Genomic DNA, 22,410 nt, shown 5'->3' with positions numbered 1-22,410 from the left:
GTACAGGCCTCCATGTCGTGGCCTTCTCCGAGGCACCACAAACACTCTCGGTGCGGGTCCGTGATCGACATTTTTGAGCCGCACGACTTGCACTTTTTGAATCCCGATCTCGGGGTCGTGGTCGGCGTCTATGACGAGGACATATTTCGTTTGTTATTATATATTATTCTTCACAGAACTCGAGGCGCGCCGAATGTCCGAAGCAACGTATACTGCGGAAAAAATGGAACTTAGGCCAACGGGCGCCGTGCGTGCTACTTATACACCCGATGACGTCACCCTCGACGGAGGCCTTCGAGGGACCATCGACTCGACAACGCACGGCGCCCTCTGCCGAAAACATTTCCGAAGAGCAGCAAAGCTGGATGGAATACATCTAAAATGAGGAATACGTTGGAGGACACAATCCACTCAAAAGACCTTTTTCTCACTCATGTATTTTTCTTTGATTTCAAGACTCGGTTTCTTTTGGTTTTGGAGTCTGACAAACTCCAAAGGCATAATCTTGTGACATTGTGACACACAGCACCTTCAGTGCAGTGGCACAGGGAAGTCTCTCAGATTTCCCAAAAGGTGTAAATATCTTCTCTTGGTTAAACTACTGTTTCCAAGAGCAGGGAAGTGAAATTGACTTTACTTACAACTTCTAGACACAGCAAACACTATCTTACAATAGGGTGCTGGAGGGGTTACTTAGTATCCCTTTTGCCTAGTTTCTCCTTTAACATTTTTACGTTCTTTTTCTACAATTAATGGCTGGTGGCAGTGGTTTACTTTTTACTACCATTGAGTGTTTTTACCGGCGGGCTGCAATTGCAGCTGCAGTAAAGCACCCATGAGTGCACATTTAGTCAAAATGGCCTGGTCTTTTTTTCGCAATTTCTTGTTGGAAAGGTCCTTCTTGAGATTTACTCTGCGCACCAAACCAGGTTTGGTCCCGTTGTTCGTTTTGTCTTTGGCGGGATTCACTGGTGAAGCCCGCCTCTGGCTCCAGCATGTCTGGCAGGGCAGGAAGCGAGGGAGGTTCCCGAAACTCCCTGTGCTTAATCTCCTTGGTTACAGGAATGCACCCAAAAGGTGATTGGCTGGCTGGCTGGCTGTCCTTGGAGGACAGCCACCCTGCTGTGTGATCTACAGCAAGGCTGCAAATTAATGGGAGAAATCTGCATAAAAGGTGAGGACTTTTAGACAGAAGGCAGAGTCGATCACTGGACGAAGGAATCCGAAGAAGAATTTGGAAGAGAAGCTTGCTGCAACTCCTGGACCATTGTTTCGTCAGGTGAAGCCCTGCTGCATTGCAGAAGCTCTGAATTCGCCTAGACTAGAGAAACCCTGCAAAGGATGACAACTCCCCTTGGGTTGGTGGGACCAATCAACCCCAAGACAAACTCCTCTGGCAATCCTCTCAAAGCTGGCTGTACTTCCATTTTCTGCTGCAGGAACCGAGTGCCAGGGAGAGGAACACCAGAATCCAGTGCATCATTTTTAAGTCGGACCCGAGCTCCAGGAAGATCCTCTGGACTCCCATGAAGCAGGACTAACCAAGCCTGAGCCACCTCAGAGTGCTGGACCCCAGAAGCAAGGAAAGTCCACCAAGTGTCCGAGAACCGCAGTGGTGCGATTCGTGAGAAGCTGAAACCGCGAAGTGCAGCTGACCTGAAATTTGCCCATTGCTGCCGCCGACCTTCAAACCGTAGTGCAGGAGTCCCCAGACATCCTCCCTCTTGGCACCACGACTGAGGCCCAGTAAGAACAGGATCTGCCAAACTACAACAGGAACAGAAGCAAGCTGGAACCAATGTATTCAGACCTAAGGTACCGTAAACTGAGGGGTACTTACCTCTTACTGTGTAACTTGCTGGCTCTTCGTCGAGACTTGCCTTTGTTACCTCTTGCAGAGTTGCTTGCCGCTTTGTCCATCACAAGCCTCCCAGCTTGTGGCCCAACAGTGATTTCTTTTTCAACAAAAACTCTCTATAACATTGTGCAAGTCTTTTTACTTACCTTCAAGAAGAACTTCAGCTCTCCTAGACTTTGCGAACTTGACATTGGCCGTGCTGGCTCCCTGATAGACCCTTCTAACCACTGGCCTTGTATTTTGATCCGTCCCTCCAAAAAGTCACACATTCTTTACTTGTGTAGCTGGGAAAGGGTTAATCTACATTGCATTGGGGGGGGGGTGAAAAGTGCTTACCAGTTTGAGATACTTTTTAACCATTGTTTCTCCCTCTAACCTTTTCCTTTTTGACACCAAGCTCGGGGAAGGTGACCGGTGACGGCGCTTTCTAGAATGCCGTGACGAGGAAGACGAATGGCGGGAACCACCCCAGGATTGAGATCCCCGGGATTCCTCCCAACGCAGAGAATCACCTCTCGAGTCGTCGGTGGACACCCCTTTGGACTTGGATTTACGGGACTTACTGGGTTTGGAACCCCTACCTACCTGAAGCTTCCCCTTACGCTCCCGCAAGGCCTTAGCAGCGACTGGCATTTGGAACAGTCGTCGGTGTTGCGACTCTCGCCCAAGCACCACAAACAAATGCAATGCGGGTCGGTGATTGACATTTTAGACTTGCAGTCCCGGCAAGTCTTGAAGCCACACAGCGGAGTCGGAGGGGTCGAAGAAGAAGACATCTTCACAAGGAATATCACGAGGCGTGGCGAGTCTCCGAAGCAAATAAGTTTGCGGAAAAAATGGAACTGAGGCTACGGGCACCGTGCGACCTATTTATAACATCCGGTGACGTCGCCCTCGACGGAGGCCTTCGAGGGACATCGACCAGACGCAGGACGCCCTCTGCCGAAAAAGTTTCCGAACTACACAGCTGTGGACATTACATGTCAAAGATGTGGAATACGCTGGAGGACACAATCCATTCGAAAAGTTATTACTTACCTTAAACATGTTCTGCTATTCTGAAAAGTACATGTAACATCTTTCTTTCCTTAGAAACTGTTTCGCCATTCTAACAGAAAGTAGATGTAAAGGTAGATTACTCAGCTGTGATTTGGTTGTGCCTCTTCCCAACGGTAATGCTGTTGGTTTCACTTCACTATTCCTGTTAGGATACACGTATGAGTGTCCCCAACTGGGTCCTGCTTCCCCTGACTTACTGTTAGCCTGCCCAGAATAAGTCTGCATTAGGTTTTACCTACATAGAATAACTTTGAGTCATTCATAAAGTGTAAAACCGGGTTTTGCTTTTTCTGGTCTGTTGTAGACAGACAAAAAAACAGTCTTAGGTTTATACCTGCCATTAAGTTGCTTATAGCTCCTGTAAAAAGTGTATAGTTTTTAGTTACCTTGAGTATAACTTATCCTAAAATAGTTATCGCTTCCCTTAGTCTGAACTGAAAAGCAACTGTAATTGAATATTACACCCCAAGGTCCAACTGCCCTTGACTAAATGTGTTATCCTGAATCAGAGTTCTAGGTTTCTGTGTTTCACTAGATCAGAAAAGAATATTGTTCAGTTGACATTACTATCTGATTTCTTGCAGAGCGTCACGGTACAACTGATAGGGTCTACTACCCTGGTATTACTGAAAGTAATCTAAAAGTAAATATTGGTTTCGACTTCCCTAGAACTCCTATGAGGTGTTCCCAATGAGGTTATATGCGTTAGTCTATGTTAGGGAGAATTCTCAAAAATTTGCTAATTCCCTCCACCTTAGAGACCTCAAGCAACTTTGCTGGATTTTTAGGACTCTACCTGGAGAGAGTGTGACCCTTTGTTCCCACTCTTTCATGTATTTTAACGTGATTTTATTCATGTATTTTAACGTGATTTTATACACTTTCTTTTTGGTTATGAAGTCTAACCAACTCCATAGGCATCCTCTTTTACAATTGTGTCACAAAGCACCTTCAGTGCAGTGCCGCCACAGGGAAGTCTTCCAGTTTCCCAAGGTTTAAATACCTTCGCTGGGATCAACTACTGTTTCCCAGAGCAATAAAATGAAATTGGCTTTACTTAGCATTGTACTTGCTAGACCCAGCACACCCTATCTTACAATTGCGTGCTGGCGGGGTTACTTAGTATCCCCTGTGGCTAAATGCTAATGTAACTTTTTTTATGTTACCCTTTCCTCAATTGACTGGCTGGTGGCAGTGGTTTCGTTTTGAACTACCTTGGGTGGCATTTACCATGACAGTTTGTGGCTCCGGTAAAGTAACCGCGGGAACCATCTTTTTCAAAATGGCATCCAGCCATCTTTGCTAAAATGGTGCCCAGTCTTATTTCGCCAGGTCTTTGTAGAAAGGTCCTTCTAGAGAGTTTCTCTGGGCGCCAAACCAGGTTTGGTCTCTTAGTTCATTTTGCTTTTGGCGGGGTTTCTGAGAGAAACCCGCCTCTGGCTCCAGAGCATCTGGGGTAGGCAGGAAGTGAGGGAGGTGCCCGAAACTCCCTGTGCTTAGTCTCCTAGGAGACCCAAATGCACTCTGTGGTGATTGGCTGGCTGACTGTCCGGCAAGGACAGCCACCCTGCTGGGTGAGTGACAGGTAGGCTTGAATGAATGGGAGAGAACTGAATAAAAGGCAAGGCTTTTGGCTTGGAAAGCAGAGTCGACCACTGGACGAAGGAATCGAAGAAGAGCTTGAAGAGGACGCCTGTTGCAACTCCTGGACCGTTAGTTTGCCCGGTGAAGCCCTGCTGCAGCGACAACTTGCCAAGTTCGCATCGACAGAGAAGCCCCTGCAAGGACGACTTCTCCCTTTGAGTTGGTGGGACCAATCATATCCAAAGTAAGCCACCTGGACACCCATCTCGGAGCTGGTTGAATTTCCTCAGAGTGCTGCAGGAAACCATATAGCCAGGGAGAGAGTGAGTTACTTTTAAGCTGCGAGACGGTGAGGAATCTATTCAAGGTACTTGTGAAACCGAACTCTGCGCCCCATGTCTTGATTTTGGCACTTGGTATATGAGGTTGCATTGACCCGGGTAACAATGGAGTCCTTGATTCCTCTAATCCATTAGGAAGGGGCAATTTCTGGAAAAAAATTACCCTTCGGGTGTACTCATGCGCCCAGTGGTCTGAATATTTCTGAAATAATATTTTCTTCCACACAATATCAGTTATTGAAAGATTTATTGCCCTATGGTGATGACACGTGTTTCGACGTCTACAACATCTTTCTCAAATCAGGGCTTCAAAAATTAGTATGAAATGTATATTTATGTTTGAACATTCCCATTAAACCATTTGGTTACAAAAATATATAAAATATAGGAAAATAAAATAGTACCATAGTTGGTTGCAAATACCACAATCATTACCATGTTATTTGGTAAATAGACAAACGGAATTTCACAATGCCATGTTTGTTGTTAAGCAAAACAAGTATTAGTGCATACATTGTATAATGAACAAAATTAGAAAAAGCAACATGGCCATGTTTATAGGAGGGGGAGAGGGGTAGGAGGTTTCTGGGAAAACAAAGAAAAGAAAGAAAAAGAAAGAAATACAATTATATTACCATTCATAAGTATAGCACAGCAACTTAAAACCTCTTTATCATCTTTATCATAATGGCTTGTTTCCTCTTCATTAAATCCTTACCCGATAATTATTACGGCTTGAAAATATCCTCACAGTCTTTTCTTCCAGTCATGGGATAATCCCTGTCCTATTAATAAATACATTTACACTCTCTCAGTCAATGACTCTGTATTTCAACATTAAAAATCAACAATATTGTCATAATTCCCTAAGTACACGTTCGTTTGTGTTTGAACTGAACATTTTTACTTAGTTCACTCTTGTGTAGTGTGCCTATGTAATTGGCCTGAGTGATGCACTTCTTGATATTGAACATTATTGTGTGAGTGTTCTTGTTCTCTCTTAACTATGGCTTCGCATGGGCAAAATTGTTATTTAACTTTTCTGCCATGGTTTGCCATATTCCGTACGTGGCAGAAGCCCCGTTTATATTTGTTGTGCACTGTGAGGTTTACTTTCGTCTCGCATGTCTATTTGCTCTCAGTGCAGTGCTTCTGTTTGTTGTTCGCCGTGGGGCTTAACTATGTGTCACATCTCAATGCGTGAGCAGATTCCATGAGGTTCCACGTGCCTTGTGTTGCTATTCTATTTCTGGAAGTGCTGGTGGGCTAGTATTGTTGTAGAACGTACCTTCGTCATCTGCGAGTTGTGCCTTCCTGTCCTCGTATTACTCTCTCCGCCCGATTGCAGTTTGTTTTTGGGCTTAAGTTGCTAGGTGGCGTTAGTCCTTCTGCTCTTTCTATTACGGCCACCATGTTATGGGCTGATCTCAGTATGTTATAGAGTGTTTTGTGTTTTCTTGTTCCAATTCGCTTTGTTTAATGAAGCACGTCAATAAAAAAAAAAAAATGTATATCATTGTCGATGCTAAATGTTTTATTTCAAATATTTGAAAATATTTTTTACCACCAATCTTTTCTTGAAAAATACGTGTTCCTCCCTCTCATATTATGTAATAATCTTTGTGTGAGAAATAAAGTTCCAATTATCTGTAAATATTTCATTGTCACCTAATTGTATTAGGGGTACGTTCCCTTATAGATGTCTGCTTACTTAGTTGGGCTCATTTTTTTGTTACAACAAAGTAAGCCCATAAACAAACTGCAATCGGGCGGACAGAGTAATACGAGGACAGGAAGGCACAACACGCAGAAGACGAAGGTACGTTCTACAACAATACTAGCCCACCAGCACTTCCAGAAATAGAATAGCAACACAAGGCACGTGGACCCTCATGGAATCTGCTCACGCATTGAGATGTGACACATAGTTAAGCCCCACGGCGAACAACGAACAGAAGCACCGCACTGAGAGCAAATAGACATGCGAGACGAAAGTAAACCTCGCAGTGCACAACAAATATAAACAAGGCTTCTGCCACATACGGAATATGGCAAACCATGGCAGAAAAGTTAAATAACAATTTTGCCCGTGCGAAGCCATAGTTAAGAGAGAACCAGAACACTCACAAAATGTTCAATATCAAGAAGTGCATCACGCAGGCCAATTACATAGGCACACTACACAAGAGTGAACTAAGTAAAAATGTTCAGTTCAAACACAAACGAACATGCACTTAGGGAATTATGACAATATTGTTGATTTTTAATGTTGAAATACAGACTCATTGACTGAGAGAGTGTAAATGTATTTATTAATAGGACAGGGATTATCCCATGACTGGAAGAAAAGACTTTGAGGATATTTTCAAGCCGTAATAATTATTGGGTAAGGATTTAATGAAGAGGAAACAAGCCATTATGATAAAGAGGTTTTAAGTTCCTGTACTACACTTATGAATGGTAATATAATTGTATTTTTTTCTTTCTTTTCTTTGTTTTCCCACAAACCTCCTACCCCTCTCCCCCTCCTATAAACATGGCCATGTTGCTTTTTCTAATTATGTTCATTATACAATATATGCACTAATACTTGTTTTGCTTAACAACAAACATGTCATTGTGAAATTCCGTTTGTCTATTTACCAAATAACATGGTAATGATTGTGCTATTTGCAACCAACTATGGTACTATTTTATTTTATTTTCCTAACCAAATGGTTTAATGGGAATGTTCAAACATAAATATACATTTCATACTAATTTTTGAAGCCCTGATTTGAGAAAGACTTTGTAGACGTCGAAACACGTGTCATCACCATAGGGCAATACATCTTTAAATAACTGATATCGTGTGGAAGAAAATATTATTTCAGAAATATTCAGACCACTGGGCGCATGAGTACACCCGAAGGGTAACTTTTTTCCAGAAATTACTTTTAAGCTGGCCTAAAGCTTTTGGAAGATCCTCTGGACTCCCACGAAGCAGGACTGACCAAGCCTGAGCCCCCCCCCACCCACTTAGCAGAGTGCGGGACCCCAGAAGCAAGGACAGTCCACCTTGACAGCCAGGAAACGCGCTTATTGCCATTTGCTGTACTGCAAGGAGCTGAAACGTGAAACAGCCACTGAAAGTAAAGTTTGCAGGTTTCCAGTTTTGACAGTGCCAATGCAGCAGTCCCCGACGTCCTCCCTCTTGTCCCCACAACTGAGGCCCAGGCACAACGAGATCTGCAGAGCTGCACAGGAAAAGAAGTCATCAGCTGCATCGTTTCTTCTTTACCAAGGTACTGTAAAACAAATCTAAGAGAACTTACCTCTAACTGTAGAAGTGCTTGTAACTTCCACAACTGACAAGTCTAATCAGCTTATGGCCCTACATTTGATTCTTCTTTGCTTCAAAGGCTCCTAAGAACTTGTGCAAAGACTTTTCCATTAATTACCAGAAGTGGTTTATCCTATCCAAGACACTTGCCCATTGACTTCGGCTTAGCCTATTGAATTGAATGACTGTTCTAGTGAACTGCTTTGGAGTAAACTCTGCCTTTTACCAACTTTTAAAGAGTATTCTGAAAGCCAACAGTAAGGTATTAATGTCCCAAGCACCCTTGTTACTGAAGTCACCTGTGGGTGTAGGTTGTGTCTGTGGGCCATCCCCAAAGGGCCTTGTCTGATTCAGAAACTCAAAGTGTACAGTATTGAAGCATATTTGCGTGTTACTATTCTATTGCTCCCTTCTGAAGAAGGCTTTATAACTGACCGATACATTATTGTTTATGCAAGAAACCTTGAGTGTAAGAGTTTCTTTGAATACATGTAATTGTGATTCTGTGTGTAACTCCAATACAGCTCACATGTCCCCTCTTGAGATAAACCTGGCTGCTCAACACGCTACCAATACTGTGTAGTACAAGCTTATACCAAAGGTCGGGTTGCCTATAACTGTAGTCACAGTTGTTTGTAGTGTTTCCAGAGGGTACTGCATTCAAACTTTGCCTAACAGTCTATGTACCTTCAAGCATAGTGTTGTGTTTTTCTAGAATGTGTTTAGATAGTACTTATTCCTCCCAAGATTTATCTGGGCATACTTGTATTTAAATAAACCATTTTTTACAACACATAGTGTTTCTTTGGACCATTTGTATTACAATTTAATTGTACTGATTCTACAGCCATCTCTCCCTCCTACGTTAAGTGTGACTGCTTTGTTTACGCATAACCTTTCCCGCTACCCAAGATCTTCAACCGCGACTGGAAAGACGTCTGCTGTCGCCCTTGTGCAGTAGACATAGCTGAAACTCAACTTCTCCAGTATGGTGAAGTGTCCTAAAGAGGTCTGCATCAGTACCTATTGCATTTCCTCTTCGCGAAGGATTGCACTTTGCCCCTGGATCCGATCAGACGAATCCTTGAGCCAGCAGCCTCTGGATATCTTCTACCGGATCCAACAGCTGGAAAACCTACCTCCAGCAAATCCCAGTCAGCCTGCCTAGTCACTTGGGTAAATTGGAGTCAGCGAATAAGTAATTGCAACACAAACACCTCCCCATTCCCCTTAGAATAAACTTTGGTTATTCCATGCGCCTTCGCTTTTTCATCGACAGTTCTAAAAGCTGGTATCCGAGAGATAGAAATTATATTCAACATACCTGTAACTTGTTGATTATCGTCTAGAAAATTTCAACCACCACAATTACCTACACCTGTCCCCTTTACTAAGAAGAAGCTTTGTGACCTTTGGGCACAAAGCCCCATACATCATAGGGCTTGGACTTCTAAAATGAGGCATCATCCATGTGAACCGTTTCATTCTACTGCATCACTCTTACCTTCTTCTAGTTGTCAAAGTAATTGAGTGCATTCCTACAAACCTAAAGGGGACTGTATACATGTTTGATGATTGAGTATTGTGCGCTATCACTATCCGCTTGATTAATTTTTGTAGTTTATGTAGATTATGTTTATACTTACCTGTCTGAATTATTGTTTGCTTCACTGTGTGGACTCGTTGTGGACCCCAGACCTCACTCACCTTCTCCTGAGACGAAGCCTTGAACACTCTCCATGCTTACCTTGACTGTGTTTGGCCAACCACTGAGTTCCCCTGTTCACTATAACTAGGGTGGCCTCCTCAAATCTATCGACCAGGCCAGACTCCAGAAATCCATCTCAACACCTACACCAAACCACTCACCTTTTCAGGCCTGGCACATCCTTGCTCCAAGTTGAAGGTGACTTTGGTGTCCAGCAGGCGGCGGCCAGTCTCAGCCAGATAAAGATTGATGTTGTACGTCTGGTTGGAACACAGTAAAGATTCCTGAACAGGAGAAAGAGAAAAAGAATTCAATTGACATACATTTAACACAGTGAAATGCAAAAAAACATTGTAGCTCGGCTGCTGATTTGAGGATGGGTAGGATGATAAAGTGATACTACTCCCCCCAGAATCCTAACAGAGGTAAGCATAATGGGGGTATGGGGCAAAGGTTGATCTGTAAAGACTTTCATTTCTCCAAAGGAAGAAGCAAGAGAAGTTCCACACATATCCCTCTGCTCTTAGGCTGGGGTGTGTTATAGATTTTCTTCAATCCTTTTTTTGGAAGCTAAAAAAGATTTACCGCAAACAAAATTCTGTACATTTATTGTTTCTTTTATTCATCAGAACAAAAAAACACAGGTTTAGGCAAAGCCAACAGTTTTGGCATTTGTGTAGGCAGTTGTTAGGCATTTGTCATGCACTGTCATAATGGTACCCCATGCCATAAAATGGCAAGAGCTGAAAAAAGGTGTGGTAAACTGGGCATTTGACAGCAGTAATAGGCAAATGCCTAATACCTATGGCACAAGCCCAAACTCTTGGCTTTGCCAATGCTTATTTAACAGAACTTCAGTGCAAGGAAGAGATGTAAGGACACATACTGCTTATAAATCAAGTGGCTGAAGGCACACTTAGTTAAATCATTCTCCCAGCAGATCATTTACAGCTACATTTAAACCATTCCCTCCACTCAGAAAGAACACTGGCTGGCCTTACAGCACAATGTTTGAAGTTACTGCTTGATAGAGCTAGAACAGATCACAGTAGGATGGGTTTTGGGCAGGTAGTGGTTGGGAATGGCCATGGCCAATGAATGGGTGGGTATATAAACAAACACGCACAAGCTGTGCGTGTAGCTCCTCACATTCCACCTCCTATCTGTATTACAATGTAATAGTTTCAGCTTACGCTTACACCCCACAAACCCTAAAAGCCACCTGCCACCCAGAACAACCACCCACCCTGACCCCCACTACCCTCATACCATTAAACACCCTCCCCAGAACAGCCCCAACCACCCCTCACCCACCAACACACACCAAAACACAACCTGACCCCCCACATTCACATCTCCACCCGAAAAGGGCATATTCAGTGGTCTTCCTGTCCCACTAACCCTATTCTATGATTACAGACACAGGTTCCATCACATGTCGACTTCCTCAGATTGTTTCATTTTCAAACATTTCAACAGCATTATCCAAGTAAAGTATGAGTGTGTGTTCTTGTACTCCCAAACGTAAAGGTTTGGCGGGTGCACGCAGCTCTAAACAGATCCCAAATAAGTCTTTTTGTGGTGTGTAAGTAATGGCCATCCTCTGGGGCTTCTGGATTTGAAACACAAATGAGTTAAGCTAAGAATACAACTAGTAAAACCATATGTATAAAAAACAAAATAGGCGGCCCATTTTAAGTCATTAATACACTGTTACAAGGCTAAATCATGACAAGGGAGAGCCGGGCTGCAAAATGTACTAGTTCACTTGAATTGGTGAGGCGCTTTTATGAAGGGAGAGTACCATTTGCATGGTACTCTACCCCACTGGGGAGTGTAGGTATGTTGGAAACTTATTTGACATTGACTGTAAATAAACTATTTGCAGTTAAGGATAAATACAAGTTTCACTGTGCCTGGCTGGACTTTGGGTGGCAGCATTGCACAAAATTTTAAGTGTGCTTATGTTGGCATGCACCATTTAACAAAGCACTGGTAAATATTGTGTCTTGTCACCAGACACCAAGGGGCAAGTGCATTTCTCTCAAGTCAAGTATGTAAACAAAGAAACCCGCCATGCAGTCTATATAATTTTTAAGAAATGGCAAGGCCAGGGAAGAGATGATATAGTAATCATCAGCAATATAAGTCAAATCAATATAAGATAAGTCAAATCAACTATTTGAAAATTAAACTTAAACAGTCCAAATCTATACCAGGAACAAATGTTCAACAATAATTGAAAAGTAATAAACAATTTTGGGAATATTTAAAGGTTCCCATTAGGATTCAATAGGATAATAATAGCGTATTCGTGTAGGCTAGATTTTCCTTCTTGAAGGAAATTCTCCCCACTTGTAAGTCCCGCACCAATCCTTGCTGCTTGGTGGAACCTTTTTCCATTCTCACTCATTTTTCTACTCTGTACGTGAGCCCTTTTTACCCCTTTTTGGTACTTTTAATGGAGTTATGCTTCTCTATGTTTTCTGGCATCTACATTTTATTATTGCAGCACACAGCACTTTCTGTGCAGTGGTACTAGAACCTCATTGAGCTTTCCTTTTTATTGGACCAGGGCAGGGACACCCTTTTGTCACTATCTTATTGGGCAATATCTGCACACCAAACCTTATGTGGAGTGCTGAGGGGACCTTGGTTTAGTGCGCTTTAAAAATGGAATAAATAAATAAAACCTATTTTGTTTCAGGAATATGCAGTTACACCAACTTTACTTCCTAGAGGAGTGGAACACAACTCAAAAGGTAAGTAGATAACTTTGTAATACTTTCCAAAATGGCAGCAAGCAATTCACAGATAAGTAATAACTAACACTTCACTTATTCTATTTCAGGAATATTCAGCTACAGCACTAACTCACAGCAATTAAGTACTTTGAAACACGCATTATATTTTCTGTACAGAGTTCTCACCTTTAGCAGTCCTTCCCTATTCGAGGGGATTGGGTCCTCCGACGTATTCCATATCTATGACATGTAATCACCACAGCTGTGCTGCTTCGGAAACTTTTTCGGCGTCTGCGTCCTGCGTCGATGACGTCGATGCGCCGCCGTCGAGGACCTCCTCCGACGTCCGACGTCATCCGATGTGATAAGTAGGACGCACGACGCCAGTAGCCTCAGTTCCGTTTTTTCCGCGAACGTGTTGCTTCGTGTTTCTCGGTTCTAGCCTCGACTCATTGGAGTTCTGTTCTTTCTGGTTCTTCGAACCTGTTCGTTTGTGAATATTCCTTCGACGATGTCTTCCACTTCGTCTTCAACCCCGCGTCCGGGCTTCAAGAAGTGCGGGGAGTGTGGGTCCAAGATGTCGGTGACTGACTCGCACGATGCCTGCCTCTGGTGCCTCGGGGAGGCCCACGACACGGATGACTGTGTCGACTGCCTGTCGCTCACGTCCAAGGCCTTACGCGAACGTAAGAAGAAATTGTCGGTAGGTCGGGTGTCCAAGCCCCGGAAGTCGAAGTCGGCGGGGCTTTCGACGGATGATTCGAGGGGTGACTCTCCGCGTCATCGTCGGAAGTCTCGTCGGTCTTCTTCTAGGAGTCGGTCTCGCCACTCCTCGGCCTCTTCGAGGCATTCTCGGAAGCGCCGACACCGGTCGCCTTCCAGGTCCTCTTCAGAGGACTCTGCCCGGCACGTCGGTTATCCCACCAGCCGTGCGACGCCGGAGGAATGGGCTTCCTTCGGGAAGAAGATGTTGGCGATTCTTGAGTCGCAGGGTACTCAACCGTCCGCGCCCCCGAGTGGGGTCGGCCGTGAGAGGTCGAGAGCCACCGCTCGCAAGAGTGGTCGGCGCGAGTCACGGGAGAGGTCCCGTTCGGACAAGGGGGCTCGTTCTCGCCGTACCCGTTCCAGGTCCCGGTCCTCGACGCGATCGAGACCGTGTGCACCTGTGATGTCTTCGAGGAAGACATCGACGTCTGAGGCGTCGAGGGCGTCGACAGGCTTTCTCGAGGCTCCGGCTCCGAGGAAGTCGTCGAAGCCGTCGACGGTCAGGTCGTCGAGGGACACGCTCGGGGCTCCGGCTTCGAGGGCTGTGTCGACGCCGCCGATACTGGAGGCGCTGCATCTGACGTCGACGCCGATTTCCTCGACGTCGACGCCGATCCTCTCGGCGCCGTTGCCGGTTTTCTCGACGTCGGCGCCGATTCGCTCGACGCCATCGACGCCTTTCGTGTCGGAGGTGCCCCGTGTCTCGGGTGTTCCCCCTAGGAAGGCTCTGGTTAAGAGCAGGCACTCTCTGGTGCCTTTCCACCACTTGGATTATATTTCAGAGGCGGATGAGGATTCGGATGGCCTGGTTCCTAGTCAGGTGCCGGATGACATTGTCTCGGGCCATAGTCAATTTGACGATTTGAGGCAGTCGCTGCATGATGCCAGTGGACTGGACACCTCTCCGGAGGTGGAATTTGGTCGGCCTGAGCCTGGCTCCCATGCCGATTCCTCATACCGGCGCCTTATGGCTAGGGTGTCTGAGTATCTGGGATGGTCTGCTCCCCCAGGGGAGTTTGTGCAGGATGATCTGACGGACATCCTTGATGTTGGTCCCCCAACTGACCCGGTACTGCCGTTCCATATGGCTTTACAGCGTAGGGTGGCGGCGGCTTGGACTGCTCCGGAGGGTCTCCCGGCAGTGGGCAGATCCTTGTCGCGAAAATACCGTCCAGCCAGTGGCGACCCCTGCTACTTGACCAGGCACCCCTCTCCGGAAAGTTTGGTGGTGCAGGCGGCCACGGCCCCGGCAAAGCAGGCGTCGTACCCTACCATCCCTCCTGATAGGGACGACAAACGTTTTGATGGCTGGGCGAAGAAGGTGTTTTCTTCTGGTGGTATGGCGCTTCAGGCGGCCAACTCCATTTGTGCCTTGTCGCGTTTCACGCACACTCTGTGGAACTGTGTTGCGTTAGCGGCTGAACATATTCCCGAAGGGGACGAACGGGATGGTTTCCTTGCTATGGTCCAGGATGGTAAGGATGCCATGTGTGAGTCCGTTCAGTCGGGTTTGGACTTAGCTGAATGCGTCAGTAGGTCCATGGCGGCGAGCACCGTGATACGCAGGTTTGCGTGGTTGCGGAAGTCGGGGTTTGCTCCTGATGTGCAGTCCCGGCTCCTCAACATGCCCTTTGATGGTGAACATCTTTTTGGCAGCAAGGCTGACGAGAGCCTTGAGAGGTTGCAGACCTCAAAAGCTGCAGCGAAGTCGTTGGGCGCTGCAGTTCGCCAACCTCCGCCTTTTCGTCCTAGGGGACAGCAGTGGAGGGGTGGCTCCTTTCGCTATTACTCGTCCTTTGGTAAAGCGAGAGGAGCTGGCAGTCAAAGGGGCCAACACAGGGGTACCAGAGGTGGACGACAAGGTACCCGTGGTGCCAAGGCCGCTCGGGCAGTTGCCTCTTTGCCCTCAGGTAACGCCGCAGCCGCTCCTACTCAGTCATGAGGCCATGTACCATGGTTCGCCGGTTGGGGGAAGGCTGGCGCAGCATCTTGTAGAGTGGCGTGCCATTACTTCAGATGTGTGGGTTCTGGAGATCATAACCCACGGCTACTGTCTTCCCTTTCGGCACAGGCCTCGCGACAATCCACCGGGGAACCTCTCTTTGAAGTGTCCGGATCCGCTCCTTGCGCAGGAAATTCAAGCCCTGCTGGAGAAAGGCGCCATAGAACTGGTGCCTGTAGCGGAGAGGAACAAGGGATGGTATTCCCCTTATTTTTTGATTTCGAAGAAAGACGGGGGATTGAGACCCATCATGGACTTGCGCGGTTTGAACAAACTCCTCAGGAAGGACAAGTTCAAGATGGTTACTCTCTCTCAAGTCCTCCAGGCCCTTCAGCTTCAGGACTGGTTGGTGTCACTCGACCTCAAGGATGCTTACTTCCATGTGCCGATCCATCCCAAGCACAAGAAGTACCTGAGGTTTGCGGTTGGCGACTCGCACTTTCAGTTTCGGGTCCTGCCGTTCGGTTTGACCTCCGCCCCGAGGGTTTTCACCAAGCTCATGGTGGTGGTGGCAGCGCATCTCAGGCAAGGGGGGATTCACGTCTACCCCTACCTGGACGATTGGTTGATCAGGGGGAGCTCTCCCGAGCAAGTCCTGGATCGTCTGTCCGTCGCCTGCCACTCCCTTCACAGGCTGGGCTTCTCCCTCAATTTAAAGAAGTCCCTTTTGACGCCAACACAGAGGCTCCAGTACATCGGAGCAGTGCTCGACACTTCCCTGGGGCAGTGTTTTCCTCCCCAGGTGAGGGCTCTTCACATTCAGCAGATGGTGCACATGTTTCAGCATGCCCAGACGCTCCCGGCGTTCGAGTTCTTGAGGTTGCTCGGCCTCATGGCATCCTGCATTCTTCTGGTGCCAGAGGCTCGCCTGCGGATGAGATCTTTGCAGTGGGCACTCAAGACGCAATGGTCGCAGTCCTCCGGCAGGATGTCGGACCCGGTTCAGGTGCCGCCCTCGGTCGCCCGGGACCTTCTGTGGTGGGCCGTCGAAGGCAACTTGATGAAGGGGGCTCCATTTTGGCTACCCTGGCCGGAGGTGACGATCGTGACGGATGCATCCCTCACGGGATGGGGAGCTCATGCCAACGGGCTGACAGTCAGCGGTCGTTGGTCTCCGTCGGAGTCCAGACTCCATTTCAATCTGTTGGAGCTGAGGGCCGTCAGGCTAGCCCTGAAGGCTTTTCTGCCGACTGTGCGAGGAAAGGCTGTCCTGATCATGACGGACAACACTGTGGCCATGCACTACCTCAACAAAAAGGGGGGGGCAGGGTCACTTCCTCTGTGCAGGGAGGCGATGCAGCTCGAGTTCTGGGCCATCCGGCAGGAAGTTTCGATCTCGGCAGTTCATCTGGCCGGAGACGAAAACGTGACGGCGGACGCTCTGAGCAGGCAGAGCGCGATCTCTCACGAGTGGGAGTTGGCTCAGGAGATTCTCCTGGAGATCTTCGCCCTTTGGGGGACCCCTCAAGTGGATCTCTTTGCCTCCAGTGTCAACCGGAAGTGCGAGAGGTTTTGCTCGCGGGAATTTCCTCCGAAAGGAGCCTTAGGCGACGCGTTTGTGGTGGAGTGGTCATTCCCGCTGCTGTACGCGTTTCCTCCAGTCCCCGTCATCCCGCAAGTGCTGCGGAGGTTACGGAAGTTCGGTTCCCGGATGTTCCTCATTGCTCCGGCGTGGGCTCGGAGGACGTGGCACCCGGACCTTCTCGACTTGTCCATCTGCCCTCCACGTCGTCTTCCCTACCGAGACGATCTGCTCTCACGGGAGGGGGGTCAGGTTCTCCATCCAGAGGTCGGATCCCTCAACCTTCACGCTTGGCTTCTGAAAGGTTGAGGTATAGGGATTGGGACCTCCCTGAAGACGTGATGGAGGTGTTGCTTTCGGCCCGAAGGCCCGCAACTAAGTCTCTGTACCGTTGCCGTTGGCGTAAGTTCTGCGACTGGTGCAGAGTTCAGAATGTGGATCCTTTTGCATGTGACATCCCCATGGTTCTGTCCTTTTTGCTTTCTTTGGCCCACAGGGGCTTGCAAGTGGGTACCATTAAAGGTTACCTGGCGGCGCTGTCCATCTTTAAGCGCTCATCTGAAGAATGTTCTTACTTTAAAATCCCTTTATTTCACAGTTTCTGAAAGGGCTCACTAATGTGTTCCCTCCGTCGCCTTTCCTGGTGCCCGGTTGGGATTTAAACCTTGTTCTTAGGTTTCTTATGGGTGCTCCGTTTGAGCCTTTACATTCTTGCCCTTTGAGGCTGTTGACTTTGAAAACTGTGTTTTTAGTTGCGGTTACTTCCGCTCGCAGAGTGAGTGAGTTACAGGCACTTTCTGTTAAGCCACCCTTCACTGTATTTCACAAGGACAGGGTTGTCCTTCGAGTTCGTCCTTCTTTTCTTCCAAAGGTAGTGACGGAATTTCATTTGGCCCAGAAGATTGTTCTTCCGGCATTCTATCCTCCTCCGCATCCTGGTAAGGAAGAGGAGAGGCTCCATAGGCTTGATCCTAGGAGAGCTTTGAGCTTTTATGTTTCTCGCATGTCCCGGGTCAGAGTGGACGATCAACTCTTTATTGATTACGCTGGTAAGCGCTTGGGGCAAGCTGTGACGAAACAGACTTTGTCACGCTGGATTATTTTGGCCATCTCGGAGTGTTACCGCTTGGCGGGTAAGGACCCACCGGCTGGCTTGCGGGCCCATTCTACCAGGGGCGTGGCTGCATCTACTGCCCTGCAGAGGGGTGTTCCTATTCGCAACATCTGTGATGCTGCCACCTGGGCTTCAGTACATACATTTGTACAGCATTATTCCCTCGATTCCATCAGAGGGCAGGATCTGGCCTTTGGCAAGGCGGTCCTTTGCTCTGCTATTTGATTGGCTATTCTAAATTTTGTTTCTAAATTCTTTCCCTCCTCCTTGATTTGGTACTGCTTTGGGAGTCTGTCATAGATATGGAATACGTCGGAGGACCCAATCCCCTCGAAGAACAAGTTACTTTCTTACCTGGTAACGTTCTTTCGATGGGATGGTCCGACGATGTATTCCATATCGCTCCCACCCTGCCTTCCCCGCTGCAGAATTTCTGTTGCGATTGCAGCTTACGTTCCGCAAGGCTTTGTGTCGGACTGGCAGTTGACTAATGTCACACGTTCTGGGGGAAAAAACTACAACTGAGGCTACTGGCGTCGTGCGTCCTACTTATCACATCGGATGACGTCGGACGTCGGAGGAGGTCCTCGACGGCGGCGCATCGACGTCATCGACGCAGGACGCAGACGCCGAAAAAGTTTCCGAAGCAGCACAGCTGTGGTGATTACATGTCATAGATATGGAATACGTCGTCGGACCATCCCATCGAAAGAACGTTACCAGGTAAGAAAGTAACTTGTTCATCTAGGGCATGAGTACTCTCAGAGGCAGAAGGGGGACACTGGTGGCTAACCGTAGGAAGAACAGGATAAGGCACAAATGCAGAAAAGTCAAGAGTTCCAGAGGATTTCTCATCAAACAAGTAACATACTTTAGATTTAGTAGTGGTGTTCAGGGACTTTGTAGAAAGCTCCCAATATGTGTTCCAGCGTTAGGCCTGAGCGAACGGTATGGCCGAACTCCCAACTACATAAACCACTGCCCTAGCCGCACAGGAGCGATACAAAGACTTTAGGTAAGTATTACCTCAAACCACACAGTGCCTCAGCACTGAAGAGTTTGACGATGGACGCTTTCACGATGCAGCAGCACAGGACACGGTCTCTGGTTTCTTGGTCATGGGGACAAAAGAAAGGACAGTTGAGGGGGAATTACAGCAGCAGTCGAGAGGAAAGGCTCCCAGCAGAGGATTCTCTGGTGCTTCTCACAGCTCTGTGGATGTGGCACCCTTTTCAAGGTACCAGATGAAGAAAGTTTGTCCGATCAATTCTCCTCGCTGTCTTGGTCCAGCACTCTGGTGAGAGGACTTCAAGAAGTGGAATCTTTCTTCTGGAGGTCCAACAGGAGCCCAACAAAGTTTGTGAGATTTGTTCACGAGAAGATGTTGCAAATCAGTCAGCCTCAAGGTGCCAGGGTGAAGGTCACAGTTCGTCATAGGATGGTTCGAAATGCAGGTCTTCTTCAGACCGATTGGTCCCACTAGGGTCGAAGCCGTCATTTTTGGCACTTCTCAGTCATGGAAAAAGGAGTCGGCACAAGCAGCGGTTACAAAGCAGGAATCTCTGGTCGCTGGAATCAGCTGCAGCAGCCTCATCTTCTTCCTCATCGGAATCAGCTCCAGTGGTCGACTTATCTTCAGCTTAATAATTCAGGCCATTTATCTGTGAACCCAGCCAATCAACACACATGCTACATTCAGACTTTGGGGGTAGCTGTCCTTCAAGGACAGCCAGCCTCCCAGCTAGGACTGGTTGCAATTGCAATGGCAATAAAAGAAGGAAGCCACAATTCTAGATGAATGGAGACCGTTCTGGGCATTACTGTGACTGGTTTGACAGCCTACGAGTATAAATTACACAAAAGTCTGTCGAACACGTCCACTGCCACCAGCCATAAAGGTATGCTTGACGCTAACAAAAATGTTACAGGAGTTGTGAGAAAGGGGATGCAGGGGATCCGAACCCCCTCAGCAATACAGATAAGGTCGGGCGTGCTGATCTCGCAATATAAAAATGTAGGGATGATAAAAATCTCTCTACCCTTGAGAACATGTGTTCCGCAAGGTAAATAAGGAACTGTAACAGAAATGTTGAGAAAGGGGATACTATGTAACCCCTCGGCACTCCACATAAGTAGTAGTGTGCTGATCTCACAATGGGGATTGTAGAAAGGATACAAAGTATCCTTCTACCATTGGGAACATTAGTTCACACAAGCAACCCAAGAGAAAATAAAAAGGGAAGCACAAGGGGCTCCCCAGCAACACTGCACAAAAAGTGCTGTGTGCTGCAATAGTAACATGCAGATGCCCAAAAAGTTATAGGAAAGTATCATTCCAATAATGAAGTATGGAGAGTCATAAAAAGGACACCCATAAAAAGAGTAAAAGAAAGCATGAGTGGGGGAAAATTATTCCCAGTCAGGAACATAGAAAAATAATCCACAAATTCAGAAAGTGCTTGGGGTTTCACAGATGAGGAGATTTAGCATAAATATGAATATCTAACCTAACAGCTATGGGCAGGCAATCGGTTGGCGCATGACCAAACACCTACACACTGTGTCCCTCCTCAAATGTCCTTCCTCTAGGTACCTCATCATATGCCATTACTCCCCATCTGTACTTGAATCAGTACTTGAATGCAAGCGACACCCAAATAGCCCAAACTAATTATTATCAATAGAAAGAATATAGAAATTGGCAAAGCATGAGGAGTCAGAAACAGTAGTAAACACCTTGTTGTACATGTATCAGTAGGTAATTTTGTTCCAAGAGAGCAAGTTCTAAATTAGGGAGATTTCAGTATTTTTAACAAAAGGAAGTTGGGTGAGTGTCAGTTGCTTTAAAGAATCAAGTTACAGCATTTTGGGGGCAGTGCAGGGGAAATCTTAATTTGCTGTTTAACCTATCAGAAGATTGTTCAATAGAATTTTACTCCGGCGTTTATAGCATACACATTATTCTCCTAAGGCGACTTCACAAATCCATCTGTAACTCAGATACTAGCATTGGTCGTCTGTGTACAGCTGAGAAAGGATAAACTTCTTTTATAAAATCTACTACTCTCGACTTCGTATGGCATTTTGGCAAATAAGACTGGTTCAAATTCTTGGGTGACTAGGAGCATCAAGGTCGTGCTACACCCAATCACAGGGCACTGGAACTAATAAGTTTTAACCAAGCGCTCTGGCTCCTAGCGGAAGTGTACTCAAGATATTAAATTAGATGATGTGTGATCCATTTTAGAGCGTCAGCATGGAGGTTTTCATTCAGTACAATAAACAGAGGTTTCATAAAAGAGAAAGTGCTGGGAGAATATGCTGGGCATTGCAGTCTTACCTGGGGACCCATGGAGTCCTCCACATCATAGAGCCTGTCATCAACCGGGTCCACGGTCTGCCCCTGCAGAAAGAGAAGTCAGATTCAGCAGTGTTGCCCCAGCCAGGAACAATGGGCAAGGAATTTGCACAATTGGCATAAAAGAATTGCCTCAAACCCACATAGAGGGAGGCATCTTTTGAAATCCCTAATTGAGCCAGCCCTGCATAGGATAGGGCTGACCCCAACCTTTGCAGATTTCCCACCGACATTGACTTTCTGGAGTTTCACTGATCTTTCTGCCACTGCCAACATTTCCATCCACTACAAAGTAGTTAAACCAAGAACAGCAGCACCAGGCTGAAATCCCAGACATATGTACAGCCACTATCTTGCTTGTGATCAACGTTTTCCACAACATACCTCATCGCTCTTGCACTGGAGAACAGCAGCAACAGTCTTCTCTGCGGTTGTAGCAAAAGTTACCAACGATACCTGGAAAAGGGCGATAAAAAAAAAAGAACCTTGCCAAGTAGGAAAATATTGCAATATGAAAAAAACCTCCCAACAGATGTGACTTTTCGTCAGAATCAAGAGGGGCCTCAAAGATTCAACTACCTTTTATTAACAGAGCCAGACCAGTGAAGAGCCTTTAAGTGTCATCTCTCATCAGGATTGGCAAAGCAGCTCTGAGAAGCTTAACTGGGTCTCCACTCTCACTGGAAGGAGCTGGCTATTATAGTCAATCAGGATGGTTTGACGGAGCAAAACAAGTATTGTAAGCAGTGGGTACTATTCAACTGGACTACTCCGGTGAACAAGCACCAGAGACTGATTGCATGTGTCTTTGTGTCTTCAGATCTGCTTAGCATGAGGCACATTGACCGTCGGGAATACAAGACCGGGACCCGTCATGAAGATACACGCAACTCTGACAAAGTGCAGTGTGGACATTTCAGAGGTGAGATTTGTGGTTACTACACTCAACTAACCTCTGCTGTGAATGAAGCTGCAATGTATCATGTCAGCAATATGCAGAGCGGGCCACCTCTACCAGGACATTTGTATGTCA

General features: G+C 46.7%; 1 protein-coding gene across 1 annotated transcript in view; it reads right to left on the bottom strand.

The window, feature by feature from the left end:
- EMC1 (ER membrane protein complex subunit 1) overlaps positions 1-22,410 on the bottom strand; it is a 755,368-nt gene that overhangs the window by 543,508 nt on the left and 189,450 nt on the right. The window contains exons 9-11 of the mRNA XM_069610395.1: positions 21,762-21,833; positions 21,360-21,422; positions 10,034-10,156 (exon numbers count right to left, since the gene is read on the bottom strand). Of these exons, the coding sequence (XP_069466496.1) occupies positions 10,034-10,156; positions 21,360-21,422; positions 21,762-21,833 (258 nt within the window). The remainder of the gene's footprint in view (positions 1-10,033; positions 10,157-21,359; positions 21,423-21,761; positions 21,834-22,410) is intronic.

Source organism: Ambystoma mexicanum, chromosome 8, assembly GCF_040938575.1.
Source record: "Ambystoma mexicanum isolate Mex_15411 chromosome 8, UKY_AmexF1_1, whole genome shotgun sequence".
Classification (NCBI taxonomy): domain Eukaryota; kingdom Metazoa; phylum Chordata; class Amphibia; order Caudata; family Ambystomatidae; genus Ambystoma; species Ambystoma mexicanum.
The sequence above is the reverse complement of the archived record's forward strand: the minus strand, read 5'-3'. Positions and strand labels throughout refer to the sequence as shown.